The sequence below is a fragment of the Pipistrellus kuhlii genome, unplaced genomic scaffold (genome assembly GCF_014108245.1).
Source record: "Pipistrellus kuhlii isolate mPipKuh1 unplaced genomic scaffold, mPipKuh1.p scaffold_m20_p_4, whole genome shotgun sequence".
In the NCBI taxonomy this organism is placed as follows: Eukaryota; Metazoa; Chordata; class Mammalia; order Chiroptera; family Vespertilionidae; genus Pipistrellus; species Pipistrellus kuhlii.
In genome coordinates, this window is record NW_023425540.1 from 86,591,597 (window position 1) to 86,616,090 (window position 24,494).

Below are 24,494 nucleotides of genomic sequence, written 5' to 3' on the forward strand. Positions count from 1 at the left end.
TGAGAGCTGCCGGGTTATAAGACAACCGTTGACTCTTCTTTGATGCATTTTTGTATTTGTACTATTTAAAAAGCAAAGCATTCATCAATTTCAGAATTTTAAGTGCCAAAAACTAAAAGCTCTCAGGATAAACCAGACTGCCCCGCTTAAAACATTCCAGTGGCTTCTTATCACAACTCAATACAAATCTGAGCCCATTAGCATGCTGTGTAGGACTCAGTTCTTATCACTCTGTCCCTTAACCACAGGCTACAACCTCACTGGCTTCTTCTGAAAATTCTGTAATCATGGGATCCCCCTGGTGAAGTGCTCCTGCCCAAATGCAGTTCTTTTCTCCACTGTCAGGGCTCAGAGAACTCACACCCCCACTCAGCCTATGGTAGACCCTCACTCAGGCACATCACTCTCACGACAACTTCTTTCTTCTCTCAATATGGAGTACACATTGGTGGGCCTCCATCCCTGCCCATGAGAACCTAACTTCTACAAGAATTGGCTCTGTTCGGTGCTACGTCTTCCATGCCTAAAACTATGCCTAGCATTGAATCAAGGTCCAATGGCTACTGGGTGGATAAAATGACTGGATGAGCACATTATACAATATAACTGATTACAGTGTATCCTCATCAATGCATTGGGGCACCAACGTTGAGACACACAGTGATGAAGGGGACTTCTTGGACCTTGTTTTTTCTCCTTTCAAACCAAAGAGACACTACCTATGTGCCATAGTTACCCAAGTAAACACCCCTCCCACTGAAAGAAAATATGTTTTCTGGCCTTGACCTCATTTCACCTCCAGCAGATTGCCTTTGGCTGTCAGCGGCGAGGAGCCTGAGCAGAGCAGCTGGAGGGAGGTGTATATGACCCTGAAGGTTGAAGGGAAAAGACATTATCACCCAACAGATTGGCAAAAATTTAAAAGATTGATGATGCCCAGGTTTGACTTGGATGTAAAGAAACTGGTCCTTCATACCTTCTTTGTGGGGATAAACATTGGTAAAGCCACTTTTCTGGAGAGCATTTGGCACTATCTGTCAGACAGTACAATGTGCATACTCTGGGGATCAGAACCCCATTTTAGGATTCTACCCTCAATGTATTTCATACAGGTTTACAACCACAGCTTGCAAAGACATCCATGCAGCAGCATTGCTATAAGAGGAAAAAACTGGAAACTACCTGAATGCATATAAAAGCGATAATAAGCAAATAAATACATTCTGGTGTGACCATATATGGAATTTTGTGCAGTCTGTCAAGAACAATGGGGTATACCCATGTGCACTGGCATGGAAGATAGCCAAAACATGTTGTAAGATGAATAAATGAAAGTTGCAGAACAATGTGCTTGGTGAGATCCAATTTACCTAAAACATGTGCATTGTGTCCATGCACACATGCCTACTCATGTCATTATATAAAATAGGTATGAAATTTCAGACTAACACTCCAACTTGTTGGCAGGCAATACGCCTTGTGGGCAATGGGTAGGAGTGGAAGAAGGATGTGATAAGCAGACGCACATGGTTTACTCCGCTTTCTTATTTATTTCTTGCAAGTATTTTAGGGAAAACATAGACATTACATTGCAATATTAACACTAAAAGGAAGATGGCTGAGAAGTCTTAAAAGAATCCCATCTGGGACCAGAGATGGGATCTGTGCCTCTTTCAAAAGCTTCAAACTATAGAAGAAGAAAATTAAAAAGATGGAGCAGTGTAGTTGGAGTGGCTCAGGTGCAATCAATGTTTCTCTTTTCTCTCTCCTCTCCTCTCCTCTCCTCTCCTCTCCTCTCCTCTCCCCTCCCCTCCCCTCCCCTCCCCTCCCCTCCCCTCCCCTCCCCTCCTCTCCCCTCCCCTCCCCTCCCCTCCTCTCTTCTCTCTCTCTCTCTCTCTCTCTCTCTCTCTCTCTCTCTCTCTCTCTCTCTCTCTCTCTCTTTCTCTCTCAGCATGTCCTCACATGAGAATTAAAAAGACAAAATGCTGGAGCAGTCAACTGACTTGGATTCAAATCCTAAGCTTCCTCATTCACTGATTTTGTGAACTTGATCAAGTGACCTAACTTGTCTGATGCTCAGGTTTTTCATCTCTAAAGCTGGGATAATCACCCTATCTGCCTGTTAGAATTGTTTATGAGGATTAACTGAGATAACACATGTTAAATGCTTGGCACACCACTTGGCACAAAGCAAGTGTAAATATTAACCATTCATTCATTTGATTACATTATTCATCGGGTTTCAGCATTCATATCTGCTTAAACAAGGGAAAGGAAAAGGAGAAAACAGAGACCACAGCAGCATCACTATCGTTAATTTAAGTGTTGTCCACAGAACTTTAAGCAATGAAAACAGTTCTATATTGTCCAATATAATAAAGACAAACCACAGGTGGCTACTCAGTGCTGGAAGTGTCAACAGTGTGCCTTTAAATTTAAACAGGTACATGTGTCTAGTGGCTCCCAAATGGCATAGAATGCTTTGACAAGAATTTTATTTTCCCTGGGTAAAATATCCCCAATTCTGTCCTGATAGTTCTCTGTATCAAACACTGGCACAAGCAAGTCCTAGCACTTAAAATGATATGAAATCCTGAGCATCCCTTGTTTATTAAACCCTAAGTGTTTCATGATCCTAGAAGGTTTTAGGAAGCCATTTCCTTTTCCAGCCTCGTTTAGTTTTTCTGATGATGAAGGATCTCAGCCGGGGCTATGAACTGCCTTGAGCACCATCTTTAGAACTGTTAGATCTCCCCTCCTCCTGAGAGAGAGCAGGCCTGGGCCACAGCAAACACCTTCGGCAAATATGAAGAATGGAGAATTTGATCATGTTCCTTTGTTCTGAATGCATTTTTTTTTTAGTAAGATACACTTTAAGTTTACTCTGTTAAAGTGTGCAATCAATGTTGTTGTTGTTGTTTTTTGTTGTTGTTTGTTTTGTTTTGTTTTTTAACATATCCACAGGGTTTTGCAATGATCACTACTACCTAATTCCAGTTTCAGAATGCTTTCATCACCCAAAACTGAAAGCCCACACAATCAGTAGCCATTCCCACTCTGCCTCCCTTGGTCCCTGACAACCACTAATCTACATTCTGTCTCTAGAGATTAGCTTATTCTAGACATCTCCTATAAATCAAATCATGTAATATTTGGTCTTTGGTATCTGGCTTCTCTTGTTTTGCATAATATTTCCAAAGTTCATCCATGTTGTAGCATGTATTAGCACTTTGTTCTGTTTTATGGCTGAATAATTCCTCAGTGTATGAATACCACATTTTGTTCACCCATTTATTAGTGGATGGACATGTAGGTTGTTTCTTTTATTTGTCTATTATGAATATTACTGCTATGAATATTTGTGCTTAAGCTTTGCTGTCGGTATGTGTTATTTCCTATTCTCTGGGGCAGTGGTTGGCAAACTTACTAGTCAGCAGAGCCAAATATCAACAGTACAACGATTGAAGTTTCTTTTGAGAGCCAAATTTTTTAAATTTAAACTTTTTCTAACACCACTTCTCCAAAATGGACTCACCCAGGCCGTGGTACTTTGTGGAAGAGCCACACTCAAGGGGCCAAAGAGCTGCATGTGGCTTGCAAACTGCAGTTTGCCCACCATAGCTCTGAAGTACAAACTCAGAGAGAAATTGTTAGGTCATATGATAACTCCACATGTATTTTTTTTTGAGGAACTACTAAATTATTTTCCCAAGTAGCTGAAAAATTTCACATTCCCATCAGCAGTGCATGCAGGTACCAATTTTTCCATCTGATTTTTTCTATCTTTTTATTATAGCCATTCCCGTTGGTGCAATCAATGTATTTTTAGTCGATACCATTTATTTATAGCTTGTAATGGTAAATGTTCAGTTCAGGCAGAGACAAAAGGTTTCCCTTTGTGAATTAATTTATATTAGTTATATACACTAAATCAAATTAAACAATAGTCTTTTTAAATAAAATATATAATACTATTGGTGCTACCAAGCATTGGAATGCCTGATATTACGAAACTCTGGTCAAAGACATGTTCTGGATTTCCCCTCTGGGGTCCGTGCATAGAACGGAAACCTGAGGTCATTTGTAATGTGTGTAATGGTTAATGTGCCAGGGTCCATGTTTGAAAATGTTTCTTTGTTCCAGCCTTTTACTCTGTGCTCCTAAGTGAGGACCAGAGAAGCCAAGAGACTTGCTCACTGGTACACACATTCAGGGTCAGGTCTAGAACAAGAATGTGATCTTCAAAACTGCTCCCCCTGGGTCCTTCCAGAACTGCATGGAAGACCTAGAAGTGCAGTGCAGCCAGTCTGTGCAGGTGAGGCCACTACCACTGTCTTCCTGGAGCATGGCCACAGCATCTAGCTTTGTTTATCATTCTATTCCCACCCCTACTCCTCTCTGGGATCTATCATAGACACACAGGACCCTGGAAGAACAGGGCTGACCAAACAGCAAAGGAGGGAGACCGGAGCCAAAATGTGGTGGCAGATGGATTCCCACAGGTTCTACTATTCCCTAGCTGATGCTCGCTGTGAAAGGGAAGAGGTAAATACCCCAGAATAGCACACCCCTTCCTCAGGGTGGGTGATGCAACTTCTGAGAACAGAATGAGTAACATCAAGTCCCCTCTTACTTGGTTATCTGGCCCAGAGTGAGGACAAGGCCAGTCCTTTCTGTCCAGTTTGTGGACACGCGCAGAGTCAGGTTACACTGTACAGCCATGTCAAGTTGACCTGCTCTGAAAGGCTAGAAGACCTCCTCCACCCAGAAGCCACAACCCATGGCTATTTCTGGAGCAGAGATGCTTCCGTATGCTTCTGCCACGAGGTTGTTTGCCAATCAACTGGAAGCTAAAACCCTTCCGATACAAGACCATATGTGCACAGTTTGATGTATACTTTGAGGGGAAGTTCCCAGCCACCCAAAATAAGGACTCAACCCCCATAATAACTGCAGGAGCCCCCTTTCTTTCTCAGTTCCAGAAAGTGGGTTCAAAGTCACTGGAGAGGTTCTGAGGGCTTTTCCTGAAGTTAGAAACTCCTGGGCAGCGAATCAGAAAAGACAGCTGCTGGCAGCTGAAAATTCCCTGCCTGGACCTCAAGATCAAGTGACTGAATGTGGGTTTCCATGGCACTCCCAGAAACAGGTGGCTCCAAAACTCTGGAAAAGCACATTCCCCTACTCCACAGCCGACCAGCTGTTCTCCACGGACATGGGTATTTCAAGCACGCAAAAGTGAGGTGTCAGGTGTCTCCAAGACAAACCTGGGAAGCTCCAAAAAGTGGAGGAGTGACCGATAGAAGGAGGCCCTGAAGACACTGTAGGGTGTCGGTTCAATGATATGATCGCTCTCACCATCACTAACTCTTGCTTCCTACATTATTTTCTTCCTGTCACCGACTATAGCTATAATTAATTATGGGCTGCTCTGGTTATTCCATGCTTTGTCTTGACTCTTTACCCCATGAGATCATAAACTCCACTGAGAGAGGGGTCCTATCTGACTTCTTGAGCATCGTTCTGCTAACATCTAACATGGTGTCTCACACATAGCAGATGCTCAATAAAAGTCTGAAGAAATATCAAGGGAACAAATTAACCAGTCAGGCATAATAATCCTTCCCACTGCTCTTGGTCATGCAAACATTTTCCTCTATGTTATGCACTTTCAGAGAGGTTTTATGGTGAGGTTCAGAGAGGAAATCTTTGCAAGATCCAATCTAATAGGTGGCAAGGCTGGTTCTTGATCCTAGGTCTGTCATCATCTGAATTCCTAAGTTGCCCCTGTTGCCACAAATTATGCAAGTGAGAAATCTAGCCCCCAGGGGCCTTCCCTACTTCTGTTAAAATAAAAAAGGGGAAGAAATCAGCCAGACCTAAAACAGAACTGTCCTGTCATGGAAAATCCAGTCCATGAGCACATGGCCCACCAGATGTTGCTCACAGCCGTGGTAGGGCAAGACTTGATAAAGCACCCTACACCCATCCCCGTGCTCCAGCAGGTCTGAATGTAGCCCTTGGATGCATTTTAGGTCATTAACAATTAAACACACCTGCTGCTTTCCCCTGAAGGAACCCAAGGTACCAAACTTTCAGACAAAGACACACTTCTATAATTCCTTTCTCTTCTACTCTCTTTCCACAATCAGTGTGACTTTCTGTCCCACCCCAGTCCCAGAAACCGGCCCTTCTTTCATGGAAGAACACTCATCAATGAAGATCAAAGGAATGACAGCATAAAGAATATGTATATGTATTCATTAGCCAACCACAGCTACCTTGGTGTTGGTGCCCTCACCCTGAACACACCTTGATTGTCCTCCCTATTTCCCATCCTGTCCCATGAAGACCATGTGTCCACCCTCCATCTAGCCTGCAGAGGAATCTTTTTAAAATGTCCAATCAGATCATGGTATTGCCCAACAGGAGACTCACCAGCAGTTTTCTATCTCTCCTAGAACAAAATATCAACTTCTTGCAATGTCCTCAAAGGCCATGTGTGATCCAATTTCCAACCATGTGTCTAACTTCAACTCCTACCTCCTCCCCCTTCAATCACTAGGTACCAGTCACACTGATCATCCTTGTCGGTCCCCAAAGATGCCCAACTCCTTCTACCTTGAAACTTTTGCCCGAACTCTCTTCCTTACACAGCTGGCCCCAACTTGCCAAGTAGATCTGAGCTCAAATCCCACACCACCCTTCCTTCCATTATCCAAAACAACGCTCTCAGTTGGCCACTATCATGTAATTTGTTTTCTATTCTGTGTAGCACTCAATGCCACTGAATGTTCATGCCCGTATCTCCCTATTAAGTCTAAGTGATCTTATTTACCCCTGTGACCCTCCTGTCTAGCATACACTAAAATGTCAATAAATATTTAATAAGTTAATGAGCACATATGGAAATCAAGCCAGAGCCATCTGAACTACCAAGCCGACCCCTCCTTGGCCTCAGAAATGCATGTCTCGTCGCCCTCATTTTGATTCCGAGGTTATGACGGAAAGGGAAGAGCATGGACTCATAAGCAACTGAATGAGAAAAGGCCTTGAGGATTTTCTGTGCACATTCCGGCAAGGGCTGATGGGCTCCCCTCATCCAATTGCCATCGGCAAGCCCTAGTTCGTGACTTCTTTCTCCCATCTAGAGAGGGAAAATGTTTCACTTTCAGGACTTAAGGGAATTAGCAGGAGGATTTAATTTTTAAGAGAGAAAGCGAAGTCATTTAAATTGAAAACTGATCTTGTGCCTCAGACATGAGTTTGGTTTGCAAGACACATACTCAGGCTGGAGAGATGAGAACTGACGAGGTGAGTCTGGCCTGTCCCCAGCCTGGGCTCCGGGTAGTCAGCAGCCCACTGGAGAGCTTGTTCTCTTGAGCAGCTTGGTTTTATAACCCAAGTCGTGGTCCTCATGGGAGCATGGACTCTGGCTCGGCCCCTAAGATGTAGTTCCATGTTCCACATGTTATAAGTGCACTCCCCTACAAAGTAAACCAGGGTGGCAGTGGACCTTCACCTCCCAGGTGGGCCGGGGCGGGGCTGCCTTCATACTGGGAGTTAGACCCGGAAGGTGGGGGACCAGGAAGCAGAGATGTCAGAAACACAAGCCCTGGCCTTCCCAGGGAAACTATAGAGGGAGATATATCTTCCAGTGCCCCCACTTCATAGACCTTAGGGGATAAGCTGGGGGTAGAAGCCACCTACCAGGTGCGATGGAGACAGCTAACTTCTGGCTCTTTCTCATGTGATTCTCCCACCCCTGGAATAATTTACTAGATTCATCTCCTTTATCCCAATCCTCCTCTCCCCATATGACTTAAACACTACAATTTTCAGATGATTGATTTACTGAATATCTTAGCAACTACCTTGAGATGGCTGATCAAAGGGGGAAGAAGACAAGATTCATGTCTGTTTTAAGACACCACCCTAGTATTTATGTACCTAACAAAAACGATAGTCATACATTGTAGTTTTTTTTTTAAAAACCATGGATCTTATTTTAAAAGGCTTTTTATTGGAAAATAATTGTCTGCAAGGGATACAAATGTTATGTGTAGGATGAGAGTATGAAGACTTTTTTTGCAGAAGAAAACAGATCCATAGGAAAAGGCCAGGGATACATATCATGGTTGGAAGTAGTTATTTCAGGTGGTAGAGTGTGATTTCTGGGAGTGTAGGGTGTGTCTGTATTTGGTTATGTTTTTTTCTGATTGCCACAACTAATTTAGCATTTATCCTTAATTAATTTTATGATTAGAGACATAAGAAACACTTGTTTTTAATGGATTTCTGTTGGGAAGGAGCCTGAGAAGGAGGCCATAAGCTTAAATCAAAGACCAAAACATGGGCTGCTTACTGAATCGGGCACCAAGGCATGACATCCTTCCTGAGGCAGGTGGCTCTGGGTGAAAGGGATGGCCGGCCTGGACCCCAGCCACAGTGAGGTCCACGGAAGGCTGTCAACTGAGCCAGTAAGACATGTCTCTTGGGAAGGCTCTGGATCCTGTCAATCCTCCCCTACCCTCTCTTCCCAGGACTGGTTAACAATATGCCTGATGGGCTCCAGTCCATGGGAGTCTGGGACATAATTCACTGGTTCAAGAGTTGAGCGATATCCCAGGTTGGACCATCAGATCTTTTCCTGAGAGTCCGGAGCTTGAATGGAGACACACAGAGGTTGGTGGTGTTTGTAGCTGAGCCACTGAAGTGTCAACCTTGGTACCCTTGACACTCTGAGCCAGATAATTCTGGACAATTCTAAATAATTCAGGTTGTCCTGTACTGTGCAGGGTGCCAGAAGCACCCCCTTCCAGTTGTGACAACTAAAACTGTCTCTAGATGGCAAAAATGCCTCTGGAGAGCAAAATGGGCCTGCTGAGTCCCACACACCTGTAGAAGAATATCCATAAACTCTACCTGCCAAGGTCTCAGCCTGCCCTACCTCCTGAACTCCCCTGGGCTTGATATGCCCCTTCCACCTCTTTTGAATCCAAGAGTCTCTGTGCATGCAATTGTTTATGCAAGTTTATTTTTGTTAAGCTAGCCAGGATTGGGTTCTGTTTCTTCAACCAAAGGGACCTTAACATAAATACCCACATTCAAGAATCATCTTTCTTTCTTTCTTTCTTTCTTTCTTTCTTTCTTTCTTTCATTCATTCATTTATTTAGAGAGAAAAGGGAGAGAAAAAGAGGACAAGAGACATCGATGTGAGAGCAAAACATCAATCGCTACCTATTGCACGCCCTCTACCTGACTGGGAATCAAACAAGCAACCTTTCAGTGCATGGGATGATGACCAGCCAACTGTGCCACACCAGCCTGGGCCTTTGTTTCTTTGACTGTCACCACCTCCACCAGCCCCCTAAGTATCAGGTGCCCCCCCCACACTCATCTTTGGTTTCTTAACTTTCAAAATGGTGCAGATCATCTGCCCTCTTGTAACCCATAGTAAGCCAAACCATGCTCCATTCAACTGATTCCTGATGTGGGAGCCCAGCTGGGCACATAGGCATGAATGACTGAAGCAGACACATCTGGGTCAAAGGGACACTGGAATAATACCAGAATGTGGCAGCAACAGGCCCTTACAAAGGAAACCAGGATGGCAGAGGACTATCCCCTCACCAGGTGGGCAGGAGCATGGCTGCCTTAGTGACTGGGAGTTAGATCAGGGCCATCACGTGAAGCAGATGGGAGACCAGGAAGCAAAGATGTCAGAAACACAAGCTCAGTCCTTCCCTGTGGAAACGATAGTGTTCCTTATCGAGACCCTGCTCTGTGGAACTGGACACTGAAGAAATACACATGCAGACAGCATCGCACCCTCCAACGCCACAGCCCCACGGGTAAGAATCCCATATGCTCTGCATCACCCATCGTGATGGAGGGCTTTCATCCACCCCATGCCACCCCATCACCACACGACAAATGGGAGCGCTGATCTCTACAACAGAGACAAGGGTGGAACGCGGCGGCTGATGACTGACATTCTGTGTGATGGCAAGTGCCTCCAGCATCTGTTCGGCCCCCGCACCAATCATAGGCCCTCTGGCAGGCAGTACCAAATCCCTCAGCTAAGTCACAATGGGAACCGCCTGCCAAACACCAGGTGTGAAACAGCTCATGAGAGTCCATGAGCCCCTAACCTAAATTCTGGAAAAGTCTGCAGGCAAACGCAGGGCAGCTCACATTGCCAGTCTCCAACAGCCACCTTATTAAGATGGTCATTGGACAGTCCATGTCAATTGCACATTTTCTGTCAAAACTTCGTGGAAAGCAGGCACTTTGGCGTTTATGCCTCTCACAGGAGAGAATGCGGAGCTGTTGGAGAGAGAAATACCACGCCACCACAGGAACAATAGGAGACATCACTTGCAAGCTGTCCGCAGCCCCTGGAGTAACTGACATGTTTGACAGAGAATGTGTTTTGGTAAGTTGCTTGATTTGTGTTTAAAGAGAAAAAGGAAAGTGTATTTCCAGGAGGGTTAGACGTTGATAACCAAAAAGAAGCTCTTGTACACAAAGCCGCAAGGACCATGTCCCAGCGGTCCCCTACTGGCCCGTGGTCGCACCCCACCTCCCGATTTGATCATCTCCCCAGGAACCAGGCTCCACAGGAAGCAAGACCTCCTGGAAGAGAGCTGCAGGGCAGAAAGCTGATCAGAAATGACAGTGGCATCAAACCAAGTTAGCCTTCTGCTCAGAAGAGGTTGTACGGGTAAGAGACAAGACTGTTCCTCCAGAGGAAGGGGAGATGGCACCAAAGCCACACAGAGCCCCATGGTCCTCGAGTGTACAGACTGGAGCCCTTCTGCCAGGCGGAAACCCCAGGTCTGGGGGTGAGGGCAGCATTTTATTTTGCTGATCTTTGTAAAGTAAGTCTTAGAATGGTTTGGAATAGTAGAAATATTCTATGGAAATTATGTGCCCAGTGAAGTGATTAGCAGCAGTAGCAATAGAAATAATAACATACGTACTATTATCACATAATTTAATAATTATAATATTTAATAATATAGTATTATCACAGTGTCATTTATATTATGTAAATAAGAATATTGTCATTATACAATAACAATAAAATGTGTTATATGATATATAATATATAATGATTAAATATTACCTAATGTATAATGTATAATGCAGTAATTATTGTAGTATATATAACATTAGATGAATGATACTTGATACTACATATAATTATTATGATTCATTTTCTGTATCATTATATAATGGATAATATGTTATTATATACATTTCAACATATATAATTATATATTATATATTATATATTATATTACATATGGTTATATATAACATGCATGCTTATATGAGTGCATATAATTACACATATATAATATATAGCATGTGCTAATTATTATGAATCCTTATTATATTATTATTTCTATCCTTTATTTAACTCTTATTATATACCAACTGACAATATAAGTGCCTTATAAGTATTAACTCATCTTATTCTCTAAAGCAGTGGTTCTCAACCTTTCTAATGATGCGACCCTTTAATATAGTTCTTCATGTTGTGATGACCCCCAACCATAAAATTATTTTTGTTGCTACTTCATAACTGTAATTTTGCTACTGTTAGGAATCATAATGTAAATATCTGTGTTTTCTGATAGTCTTAGGTGACCCTGCTACTGGTTGTGACCCACAGGTTGAAAGCCGCTGCTGTAGAGCCTAAGACCATCGGAAAACACAGATATTTACATTACAACTCATTAACAGTAGCAAAATTATAGTTATGAAGTAGCAACAAAAATAATTTAATAATTTTATGGTTGCAGGTCACCACAACATGAGGAACTCTATTAAAGGGTCAAGACATTAGAAAGGTTGAGAACCACTGCTCTAAAGGAACCTTGGGATTGCCCCACCCCATGGAGGAGGATGCTACCGCATGGATCCCAGTGCTTTCCTATGTCGTTGGCAGGTGAGGAGCCCACAGCACAGAGTGGTTCCAGACCTTCCTCAGGGAGGCAGAGCTGAGTGTCTCGCATGGTAGTCTCTCTGGAGAGCGCACATCTTTAGAAAATATAAGAATTGGCTTCCACATGTAGCGAACACGCAATCTTGCCTGCATTGTTTGTTTGTTTTAATGTTGGTTGTGATGGTGTTGCTGTGTGCTTGCAAACAAACTCATTAATATGCTTATTGAGTATAATCCCAGTGCCAGGCATTGTGCTATGGGCTTTGTATGCTTTGGTTTCTTTAACCAGCAGCTAGCAAGGTGAATGATGCCCAGAGAGGGTACAAATCATGCCAAGGTCACAGGGGTAGTGAGAGATGCCCAAGGTCACCCAGGTGGAGGTAGGAGATGAACCCATCGGTCGGCTCCAGAACCCACACACCTACACTCTTCTGTTCACCCGTTCTTTCTTCTCTAAAACATAACATTTCCATTATATTTTATGGAACCCCCACCCCTACACCTCACACATGTAGTAGATGTCTGAAAACAAGCAACTGTCCTTGGTTTTTTCTCACAAAACGCGAAAAGCCCAGTAGGCATTTTCTCCCAAGAAAATGATGGAAAGATGAGCTTATGAGCCCATCTGTTCTGAGGGCAGATCCTTTGTCCCTTTTAAACTGCAACAAAGCCCCCCTGCATTGCTGGTCACCACCAGTTCCCAAACCCACCTGCTCAGGGGAAGCCTGGGATTGCCAGAGAAGCATGCGGTTTCCTGGGCCCTGCTCCCGCCTCACTGATGTAGCTGCCCCAGGGGTCAGGGTGGACACCTGCTTGGCAAAGGACTTTGCCTGCATTCTGGTCAGCAGCAGGCCTGCTAACCACCTTGGTGCAGGATGTCCTCAAAGCAACTCGGGGAGCTGTGTGTTTCCCCGAGGGCTGCCACAAGCTGCCCTGGTGCCAGTCGGCAGTCTTGCGGCTCCCACAGCCTCCCTGCCACCGAGCGCTGACAGATGGGAGCTATTCTTATTATTTAACATTTATTAAGCTCCCACGGTGTCCCAGGAGCTGCACGGAACAGGGGTGTGGGTGGTCCCAAAACGTCTGTCCCCAGAAGGCTGTGGCCACATGGAGGGGCGGGGATGGGCGTCTCCTTCCCTTGTCCAAGCCCACCCTTCCCCTCCTCCCAAACAGTTCCAGCTTCAGCCCCAGAGGTCCTGACAGAGCCTGTGGACAGAGATGTGGGCGAGGATTTGGCATGACCAAGACCCGTGCATCCTCCTCATGCTCTGTCTAGCTTCCCCAGCTCCCCAGGCTGTCCACAAGGGAGTGGGGGAAATGTGGGTTCACATCACCCAAGGTCATGTGCTCAGGATGTCCTCTTCCCTGCCTTCCCTGATGGCACCCCATTCTGCCCAGCTTCTCTAAAAATAACATGGTGAGGGCCTGGGGGGTGTGGGGTGGAGGGTTCAAATGGGAAAAAAGGGGGCATATGAATTACTTTCAACAGTAAAGAAACATTTAAAAATCTGTACCCAGTGGTTATGAGGAATCTCTGTCGAATGTGGGACCAGAGAGCTGCAAACCTGCCAGCCATCCCCAAACCCAAAGCATCTTCATAAGCAAAGTCAAGGGAAGCATCCCAGAGCACCATGCAAAACCAGGGCAGCAGCACTGGTGGCCTCCCTTTCAGGGTTCCCGCACAGAGCAGGCACTGCTCTTCGTACTTCAGACATCGCTCCAACAACTCTTTTTTGCGGGGTGAGTGTGAGTGGCCTAGGTGTCACGTTGAGACACTGGGGACAGTCACACCAATGGAATCTGACAGGTGATGGCCCATATCACACAGAGGCTGGATGCTGGCTCAGATGGCCTTGGCATTGTCATGCTGCCCGCATAATGTCAAGGCTGTGCTGCAAAGCTCTCTTGTATGTTCGCGTTTAAGCTCTTTTATCCTGACAAAGACTAAGGGAGGCAGAGCATATGGGATATCACTCCCCTTTCAGAGAGAAGGAAGTGGAGGCTCAGCAAGGTCAAGCAACTTCCCCAAAGCACCAAGGGAGGGTCATGGCCAGAGGCAGGTTTCCCTGGTCTACATCCTTAACTCATGAAACAAGAAATAGCTCTTGGGAGAATAGTTGCTGAGAACACTGGACACTGGACAAGCTAGCTGCCTCTCAGTTCCCACACCCTGTCTACCCTCAGGAGCCGAGGAGAAGAGAGAGTGGGAGGGAAGGTGACAGCTGAGGAGGCCGCTTCCGGCCCAGCAGTGATGGTCTCTCAGGCCAGAAGGAAGGGTAGGGCAGAGCTGCTCATGGCTTCAGAGACAGGGCTCTTACTGTGATTCCTCCCCTTCCCCAAAACAAAACAGCCTGGCTGGTGTGGTTCAGTGGTTGAGCAGCAACCTATAAACCAGGCGGTCACTGTTTAGTTCCTGTCAGGGCACATGCCTGGGTTGGAGGCTCAATCCCAGTGAGGGGCATGCAGGAGGCAGCCAATCAATGATTCTCTATCACCATTGATGTTTCTATCTATCTCTCTTCTTCTCTCTGAAATAAGTAAAAACATTTAAAATAAGTGAGAGAAAAAATACATTTTGTCCCTCCCAAAATGTCAGAAATCCTGCCCTTTGGGAAGGATGGGAAAACATATCTATTGGAGCCATCTTCCTGGGATGGTGGGAAAACCTGCCTGTTTAAGACCTCCTATTGGGCGAGATGAGTGGGTCTAGGCTCTGTAGGTTTCTGCCTTCAAGCAGTTCTGCTTAACTTCTGACTCTCCTGCCCATAGCCTGGCTATGAGGACAGAGACGGGGTTTTAGTCATCCAGTGTCTCAGTGCTTAGAAGGAACCCAGCATGGACCTCGAGATAATCAATAAATAATGCCTTTGCTGTGTGAATGCATCTCACAGTCCCTCTCTTCCTCCTTTGACGAGCCCAAAGCTTTAAAGTTAGAATCAGGGGATTGTGGGAAACAACAGAGCTCGTTGCCCAGAGGAAAGACCTGTGGGGTATTGAGTTCAATGTTTTTGGGCACCTCTTAGGGTTCGGCAGTTTATCCAGCCACCTGGCTGCCTGTTTGCTGGTGGGATGTATGTGTGATAGGCCAGTCTATCTTTAGACGGGAAAGGAACATAAACAGGGCAGAGTATCTCCATAATAAATCACCCGGGGAAAGCACTAACCCAAAACAACCTTGAAAAGGCAGGGAGGGGGCTCAAATTGCTGAACACCGAGGCAGCAGCGAGGAGTGTGAAACCCACAAGTGCCTCCAGCCCAGCGAGGCCCATGCCAGGGTATTATAAAAAGCTCACTTGCTGATATAGCATGCCATTAAAATGATCAAAATGACAGATGGCTGCTGCAGAAACACATCCTTTTTATAGGACTGATCTTCATCAGAAGAGCCTGACAGTGTCCCTTTAATCTTTTAATTAAAAGGAACGCATCTCTCCAAAACAGAACGGACTTTCTTATTTCTAAATTTGTTCGTGGAGGAATTGCGAATGGAAGAAGTAATGTGCTTGCAGGGTCTGAAAAGCCCATTCTTGCCTCCGTTAGAGGATGTCCTTCTCAGAACATCTTCACTTCCCTAGATCCTGGTGTTCTTACCTGCAAAGGAGTAAAATGTGCCCCCCCACACACACACACCCTACTGAGGCATGAGTGCAATGACATTAGATGTGAAGACGCTGAGTATATTGCCATATCTGCGTCTGATGCACCTGATCGTGAGTAGAGACATGAGATGCAATAGATCCATGATCAGCAAACTGCAGCTCATGAGCCATATGCAGCTCTTTGGCTCCTTGAGTGTGACTCTTCCACAAAATACCACGGCCTGGGCGAGTCTATTTTGAAATGGCCTTAGAAGAACTTTAAGTTTAAAAAATTTGGTTCTCAAAAGAAATTTCAATCTTTGTACTGTTGATATTTGGCTCTGTTGACTAATGAGTTTGCCGACCACTGCACTAGATGGTAGTCAAAATTGCGTGGTATGACCACTGGCAAAGAGCCATCGGGGTAAGGCAGATCAGAAACCCAGCCCTCTCTTCCATGGGGAGGGTGTGTATGCGGGGCTTGGGAGAGAAAAACCCACATGTTGGGATGTCTGCAATGGTTCCAGCTGTCTTTGTTGATAACAAGAACCTAGTGTTTACCTGTCAGCACCCTGTCCAGAACTCATTTTCCCTCCACTCACAGCCCATGAAGCTCAGGTAGTGCTGAGCCCACCTTCCAGGCCTGCTGTGGGCAGTCACACCAAGGGGACTGGTTTGGGGATGGGCATGGCCCACTAGGTGAGCCTAGGAGCATGCGCTCTGGAATTCTGAAGAAGGAGTTGGGTCAGAGGCTTGCTGAGCTGAGCTGGGATGGAAGCCTGTGATGGCAGAGGACCATCTTTGCTACCACATGGACATGGTATGCTTGCATAGAAAGTTCCAGTGGGACAGCCACTGCAGAGGCCTAGGAATTCAACTGGGTCTGAAATCAGGCATTTCCTTATCCCTCTCTACTGATGTAAATTAGATTTTTGTCACTTATAGATAAAAAGAGCTCTAAATAAACACCTATTCCTCCCTCCCTTGAGAATATACAATACAGATTAAATATCATATGCACATGTGGATATAGATATAAGATACAGATACATGTGGGCACTGAGTTTATGTGTATTGCATTCTGCTTCCTCACCCTTTCCTAGTTCACAGCGCCGCATATAGTAGGTGCTTAATAAATAATTGCCGACCGAAGAGATAAATCACATTTAAAGCTCACAGCCCCTTTGCAAGGCAGGTATTCCTGCTTTCACTGCGCCGCAGTGCAAACAGCCCTGGAGAGGTTAATTGACAAGCCCAAGGCCACACGCTTAGTACATGCCAGAGCCAATCTATCAACCCGGGCCCACCTGACTCCCAACTCTCTTCGGAGAATTTGCCACCTCCCTGACTCTTTAATTTAGTCTGCTGTTGACACGGCCTCTTTGGCAGCACAGAAAAGTCACTCGGTGACTAAGACAGAGCTGCCTGGAGGGATAGGGCACCAGTGGCCTTGTGTGCTGAGTCCTTTCCCAACCCGCAGACATGCAGAGCACGCAGATAGCACTGCAGGGCAGCAGTGTCAAAATCTAGAAATGGCTCCACTAGCCACAGAGCTAAACAAACTTATTTCTTCTATTGATAAGTTTGCCCAGATATGTGTCCAAATGACCAGCAAGTTGCCCATAGCTCCCCGCACACACACACACCAATCCCTCTGTAGGGGTGGTACTCCCAGTCTATCGCTGAAACAAGCACTCGGCTCATTCCTGGCGTGGCTACACATGCTTAGGCAGATCTCCCATGACATACATGGCCATATTCAAACAGGCTGAGTTCTGCTTCAAAATCCAGAGGGCAGAGTTTGTTTAGACATTGCTTCCTGTCTCAGAGAGCCTTTAATTGGCATTTCTCTGCCACTGTCTGGCTCTGTGAACTTGAAGTATCAATAGGAAAACAGCCTTCAGGGAACTTACTGTCTCAGAGAGAAAGGGAGATCAGTTCCCCAATCCAGGGAATTCCATGTCCACCTGCTGGGTCTCAGAAGGGTGCTATGCAGCCAGGTCCTATGTGGACCACACAGAGACGCAGGGTTTAGGGGCTCCATTTCTGACATTCCTTCCAGCTCCTTTTGCCCTCTACTGTGTGACTTTTGAGACCTATGTTTAAACAATGCCAACTCCCACTGTGCCAAGGGTAGGGGAAGACACTAAAGGTCTATCTTCATGTGTGAATCCAGCCTTGTGAATTCACCAGTGCCCTCTGTCTGCTAGGGAGGGCTCTCTCCTTTGCTCTCTGAGGGATGTGTGAGGTTGCTCTGAAGCCTGACTCCAATGCCACCTTTCCCTTTAAACTCCCTCCCCCACCCCAGCGGTAGCCACCTGCTCCCTCTCCTGGGCTTTCCTAGGCGCCCCTGTGGGTACACCTGGTCAATGGTTGGGAGGATCTGGCCCAATAGAATCACCCAAAGGCTCTGTCGCTGAAATTCTTTGTGACCCTGGGCAAGTTATTGTTCTCGAGGGTCAGGTTTAGTGTCTCCATATGCAAAGGGGGTATTATAATGTAGGACTGTGATTCATTATCGGGGACCTTTGGGGTTGTATTTTGAAAGTCATTTTATTTTTATTTTTATTTTTTCAGAAAGATATTTCAGTGGAAACCCTGATTATGTAACCTCCTAGCAGGATCTGGGGCAACACCTGGAAACCAAGCACATTCATACTCCTGCAGCAAAATATCTGAATACCCACACTAAGAGGGGTAAAGAAAGTATAAATGGCAAATAGCATTTCAGGCCAATTTTCATTCTAAATGAAGCTTTGGGCCAAATTCTTTCCAAAAGCCCCTGATTTTCAGAGCGTTTTGAAACTTAAAAATATAGGAAAGGGATGGTGAGCCAAGAGTACTCACTTTCGATTATTATGAGAATAAGTGAGAGAATATAGTAAGCATTTAGCACAGTGCCTGACAGGTAGCAAATATTTGATAATTGTTACTTATCATTACTTCTTTCTACTTAAAAAAAATCCTCATTCAAGCATATGTTTTTATAATTTCTATAGAGAGAGGAAGGGAGAGAGAGGGAAAAAAAAACAAAACACACATTAACGTGAGAGAGAAATATTGGCTGCCTCCCCTACACACCTTGACTGGGAACCAAACCTGCAACTCTTTGTTGTATAGGAAGATGTTCCAACCAACTGAGCCACTCAGCCAGGGATTCCTGCAGCTTTTCTTACATTATCGCAGTTTTGTGCTTATATAGCGCTCTCCTACCCTCGGCTATGAACCCACGGGCCAGTGAGGTGACATCACTTCTTTCCCAGAGCCTAGAACAGTGCTGACTAGGTTATGTGTTCAGCATATGAAAAGCTACATGACAAAATGCATGGTGGGGTAGATATGGCTGTTTCCACTGCCCTCCACCTGGGAATATGTCTTCTGACTCATTATTAGAATTCGTGAAGGAGGTAGGAATTGTGTGACACAGTATGAAGAATATTCTGGATGTGTAAGGACAAAGGGCTTATCTGTGGAACAGATATCTAGAGTGAAGGGCACAATCTTGAACTTGCAGCCCAGGCCTAACAGTACCTTAGGCTCAGACACGCACCATATTAACCGGAGGCAATGCTATCATTTTGATTGCATCGTTTGGCATTACGCAGCCATGGTCCATGGCTTGGCAAGTCCTCTCGGTAGCTTCTGAGCTCAAGACTGAGTTGACAATGGACTTGGTCAGACCCTCCTTTGTTCTCAGGTCAGAAGCTCATTGATCATTCAAGGTACCACGGGCAATTTCGAAGTAAATAGACACATTCAATAGGCATGCATAGGTTCTTATACCAAGATGGAGGCCTATGCCAAGGGAAGAGGAGCGATGTTTAGACAACACAGGTGGTAATCTTGCTCTTTTTCTTTTCCCTTCTGCTTGTTAGCAACCATGAAAAAGTGCAGCCCTAGCTGGTTTCACTCAGTGGATAGAGCGTTGGTCTGCTGACTGAAAGGTCCCAGGTTCCATTCTGGCCAAAGACACAAGCCAGGATTGTGGGCTAGATTCCCTTCCCCCCATTAGGGGACATGCAGGAGGCAGCCAATCAATGATTCTCTTTCATCAGTGATGTTCCTCTCTCCATATCCCTCTCCCTTTCTCTCTGAAATCAATAAAAATATATTTTAAAAAAGAAGAAAGAAAAAGTGCAAACTAGGTTAACTCAATCCCCCATAGGAATTTGTGAATTCTCTGCATGGCTAAAAGGAAAAAACAATTCACCTTGCTATGTGTTCAACAAGGTTAGACTAGATGACAGGTTCGATGGGTCCACTGTGGTAATGATTCTGGTTTTCCTGGGAGATGAAGGCTGGGGCCAGTCGTAACTATAAACTCTACTCCTAGAACTAAGGAGCCAGGTGAGTACCTCCCTCAGCTTTCTTAGGAAACACCTCCATTCACTGTCTTCGCAGAATAAGGCGGTGCTCTCCTCTCACGATATCTGGTCTACTAAATATGTTTTCTCCGACTTCAAAGACAGAAACAGGACAATGCTGGTCTGAACTTTAAAAGTGGCAGCTGGAGAACCTATGAAAAGGAAGTTCTCCCATCACAGAAGCCCTGGCTCTAGAGCGTGAGAAGACTCCTATGTAACAACGGTGCCACGTGGCCACTGCAGCTCTGTTTGCACACCTCTCGTCCACGGGGGCTTGCTATCAGTGATGGAGAACAAGGGCTGCTTTGGACCATGTTCATGTCTTGCTGAGGATATCATTAAGGGCGGGTGGCTCCTTCATTATAGGAAAGCCCTGGCATCTTGAAAAGGTGGGCAAAAAAACCCACAAGGTCAGGGAACTGGTAGGCCAGCTGATAACAGTCTGTGGGAATGCTGGGAGGCGGCAATCAGCGCATCACTGACAGGTGACTGTGTGTGTGTGTGAGTGTTAAGATTTTTCTCCCTTTGAGTTGCGCTTCTTCCCCTTGCACACATTACTGCAATGGGGTGCCATGAGTTGTGTGATGTCTGTGGGCAAATACCGTGGGCTTGAGCAGCAAACCAGAGGTGAAGTTAGTCTCTCCCGGCCACGGCATTTCAGTGTCCATGGAGGTGGGAGAGAAAGGGGAAGAAACCTGTCACGGTAACTGGTCCCAGGCTCCCTGCTGCTCTACTTCTCTGACTTACAGGTAACTGGTTACGGAAGGTGTCAGTGGGGAAAACAAACTATGATCGAGCTAAGATTTGCAAGTAAAATCACTTGTTTCTTCCAAAAATAGCCGGGTACGTTTCTTAAACACCCCGTGAAGGAGGAAGCAATAGGGTCTCCCCAATTTCTCAGCTGGCCCGTGCATCTTCTCATCTATCACCGGGGTAATACGTCCAGAGTGGCATTTCGTAATGACAGCAACATTCCAGCAAATCAATAGTTATTTAATTCCCAACAAGCTCCCGAGTCCATTAAGCCTGATTACATTCACCCATTGCAGTGGGTGCCGTTATTTTTCCTGCACCGGCACTTAATCTATAACAGGAACTTATGAGAACTTTCAAAAGCAATTTCAGCATCAATCAGCATAGAGTGAAGGGCACCATTTGCTTGTAATTATTTATCAGAGGGGGTGGCAGAGGGTCGGGCCAAACTCCAGTGGCCGACCTTCACCCCAAGTTTCCAGTAGAACAAAGGCCTTCGGATTTGCCACTTAAGTCCTACTTCAGACTCCACATAGGCCACGCTGGCCTGCTGATGCCAGGGAGCACAGAACGATTCCCAGGTCGCGAAGGCCCGTTCATTCTCTAGGCAGTCCATTTATTTCTCACACACAACACGGAGCCTGGAATTCAGCAACAGTCATAAATCTGGGATGTCTAAATGTTTTGTTATTACCTAGAATCACCCCGGAATGTATCAGATCACCGAGGAGATTCTTACAGCTCATAAGCAACATTCAGAAAAGGAGGAAAAAGAGGTTTTGACCACAATGCTCCCCAGAAATTGTAATGAATAAGCCAGGGTGTGGCAAAATGTGAAAATTTCACAAGGTTGCAGGGAAAAGGACACACTAAGTGCATTTAGTTTCCCTCTCCTGGAGACACAAGACACGGGCTGTCTTACAAAGGGATGCCTGCTCCAAACAAGCAAGTAAAAAAAACACAACAGCCGAAACCGGCCGGGATTTCCATGACGTTTAGGCTCTATCGCCAGTAGCTGTGAGCTGTCCACCGAGACCTTCAGACACGCACCCAGAATCCAATGCTAGTTTAAAAAGACAAACTGTTGAGAAGAAAGAAAATATCTTACTCGGAGACGATTCTCCCTGCACATAAAAACAACACACATCCCAATCCTCCCCTTTCTTGCCATCTTTAAGAAGCAAAGAGCCGGCAAGGTTTTCCTAGAAAAAACCCTGAACTTCATAAATTCACCAGCCGTCGGGTATCCCTTTCTGCCTCAGTGCTACCCATCCTCCCAGGGGAGAGGGCGGTGGGGGCTCCTGTGGAAACAGATGCAGGAATTTAAGCCTATTGCATGCTCTTTCCGTTTCTGACTGAGCCCTCTTAACCAGGTGGCCTCCTGCTCAGTTCCTCTGCCTCATGATCTGCTCTGGGAGACCGAGTCCCCCGGAAAGCCAGGAAGGAGAGCAAATCCTTTGCCCCTTGGTCAACCTCCCGAAGCAAAGGCATGAATGTTAAACAGCAGCCAGATCAATACAAGCAAATATAGCTCAACTACACCATTTATTCAGCCATGAGAGATGTCAATAGCCAGATTAGGGTGATCCATCTTTTTGATTTCCCACTGTCTTCTCACTGACTACACGAGGGCTTTTTTCCTGTATTAAAAGTGTTTGCTTTCTCAACCATAAAAATTCCAATTATTACTCAGAACGCGCTGGAGTTAAGTTGCTGCCTGGCAGTGGCCTTGAATTACCTGGATCAGCCCGGGGAAGTAGGGGGCCGCGGGGACGATCATAGGCACTCCGTAGGGATGCAGGAGGACTCCTTGAGAAGGCAACATGCTTCCCGTGAAGGTGTTTTTCCCTCTGAAGCTCAACACATCGATGGGGAGTTAGGGGGAAAAAAATCTATAAACCCAACTTCTTCCGAACTACAAAGCTGAGAGCCAAATGGCTTCTGGCAGGGGCCAAGCGCTCATCACCGCGGAGAGGGGAAGGGAAGAAAATCCGAATCAGCAACTCTCGATGTGAAAGTTTTCTTCCCAGACGACAGCGAAGAGAAACAGCAGCTGCAGGGTTGAAGCTACCAAAATGGAAGGTGCTATTTTGGGAATGGCTTGCCTAACACCACTAACCAAATACTCTTCATTAATTTAGTTCTCGGAGAGACAGAGAAAGAGAGACCAAGAGACAGAGAGAAACAGAGTCAGGATATGGGAGTTGGGCAATTCCTGATGAATTTGGCCCAAAAGACAAGGGACACCTTCTCCATGGGACTTTTTAGAGAGCACAACCCCCGAGAAATGTAAATTGATAGGATTATCAGCTGCCACTTAAAACTGGAGGAGGTGAATGTGTCCTGGCTTTGGTACTGATAAAAAAGAAACTAAGAAGACAGTCTAGTATATTATCCTCTCTTCCTTCAGTTTTAATCTTAAAGAGGCAATTTGTGCAAATAATATAATACTACTAGCTAATATTTGCAGTATGCGCTGTGCACAGAGAACGAGCTTAGTTATTTACATGTGTTATGTAATTTCATTCTCACCACTCCACTCCCTGGAGTGGGCACTGTTATGGGTCCAGGTAACAAACAGGAACTAGGCCCACGCTACCGGTAGTTGAATTGTTTGCTCAGGGCCATGCACTCAGAAGAGGCAGGGGAGGGTTACAAACACAATTTCTGACCAGGACACTACATTCATCACAGTATTTCCTTCTGTAATGGGATATCATATGCTGTGTGTGTGTGTGTGTGTGTGTGTGTGTGTGTGTAGTTTAAAAAAAAATATTCTTTGCCTTTGAGCTTTCAATTGTCATATATTAACATGCACTATATTAATAAGGGATATCTCCCTGGTCCCGGAGTTTAAAGGCATACTGAATGTAAACTAAAACTATGGATGAGAAATACCTTTGAGCAAATATTTGAAATCTTTCCAGCATGTGATGATGCCCAATGATGGTTTAGGATCCCTTCCATGGTTTAATTGTACTGATCTGAACGTCCCACATACAGGCTGTGTGATCTTGAACAACATACTTCGGGTCTCAATCTCAGTTTTGTCATTTGGGAAATGAAGATTCTACCTCCAAGGGTTGTGTAACATATAAAGTCCTTGGCACTTACACATGCATAATACGAAAGGCCCTTAGCCATTCTTATCATGGGTTTCCTGTTGTCCTGATGATTGGTCTAGTCCTTTCCATGGCTTCAGAATGAAGGCACATATAACATTCAAAGAGTCACTCTTGTAGCCTTCATACCAGGAAAGCAAGGGGGTGCATTTCGAATTCCACAGTTTTGAGAACAATGATGTGAAACTGACAAAGTAAGCCCACTCAGCTTCCCCTCAAGGCCCAGGGCTCTCTGAAAATCACCTTCAAACCAAACACCTGCCTGCCATAGTCCACCTCCAACTCAAGGCAGGATACAAGATATAGATTTTTGTCCAAACTGGAAGCGCTTCAGACACCACAAAACACATTCAACTATTGGCTTTTTCTAAATCCAAATGCCAATTCCTCCACTTTTAGATAGCCAAGGTGTTTTTACACTACACTAATTTTAGTTGCTTGATTTAGCTGCGTAGTTACATTTTTAGATAACGGCAGTGGGCAGCGTTTGGCAGAGGATTCAATTATTTAAGGCTGCATTTTGGCTAGCGTGACACGGTTTCTCTGTAACGGATTCTCATGCAGCCAAGTGGCCCCGTAGTTACAACACAGAAAGCTCAGTTAACAGCTGCAGGCTGACCCCTCTTACCTAACAGCCTGATATGGTTGCTAACTTTAGCTTTTGTCTCTGACTTTCAACACTGCTCTTCTGAGAAGTTACTGGTTAGGACATCAGCGGGCCTC

At 45.4% G+C, this 24,494-nt stretch overlaps 1 protein-coding gene across 21 annotated transcripts in view; it reads right to left on the reverse strand.

Moving 5' to 3' along the window:
* The window catches only part of RBFOX1 (RNA binding fox-1 homolog 1), a 2,022,031-nt gene that overhangs the window by 320,043 nt on the left and 1,677,494 nt on the right, over positions 1–24,494 (reverse strand). The window contains exon 1 of one of the 21 annotated variants that reach the window (XM_036410682.1): positions 22,388–22,728. The exons of 19 other annotated variants lie outside the window; for them this stretch is intronic. In XM_036410682.1, coding sequence (XP_036266575.1) covers positions 22,388–22,474 — 87 coding nt within the window. In that variant the 5' untranslated portion in view covers positions 22,475–22,728. Of the gene's footprint in view, positions 1–22,387; positions 22,729–24,494 lie in introns of those variants that run through there. One more of the 21 variants, XM_036410681.2, reaches the window with a different exon arrangement.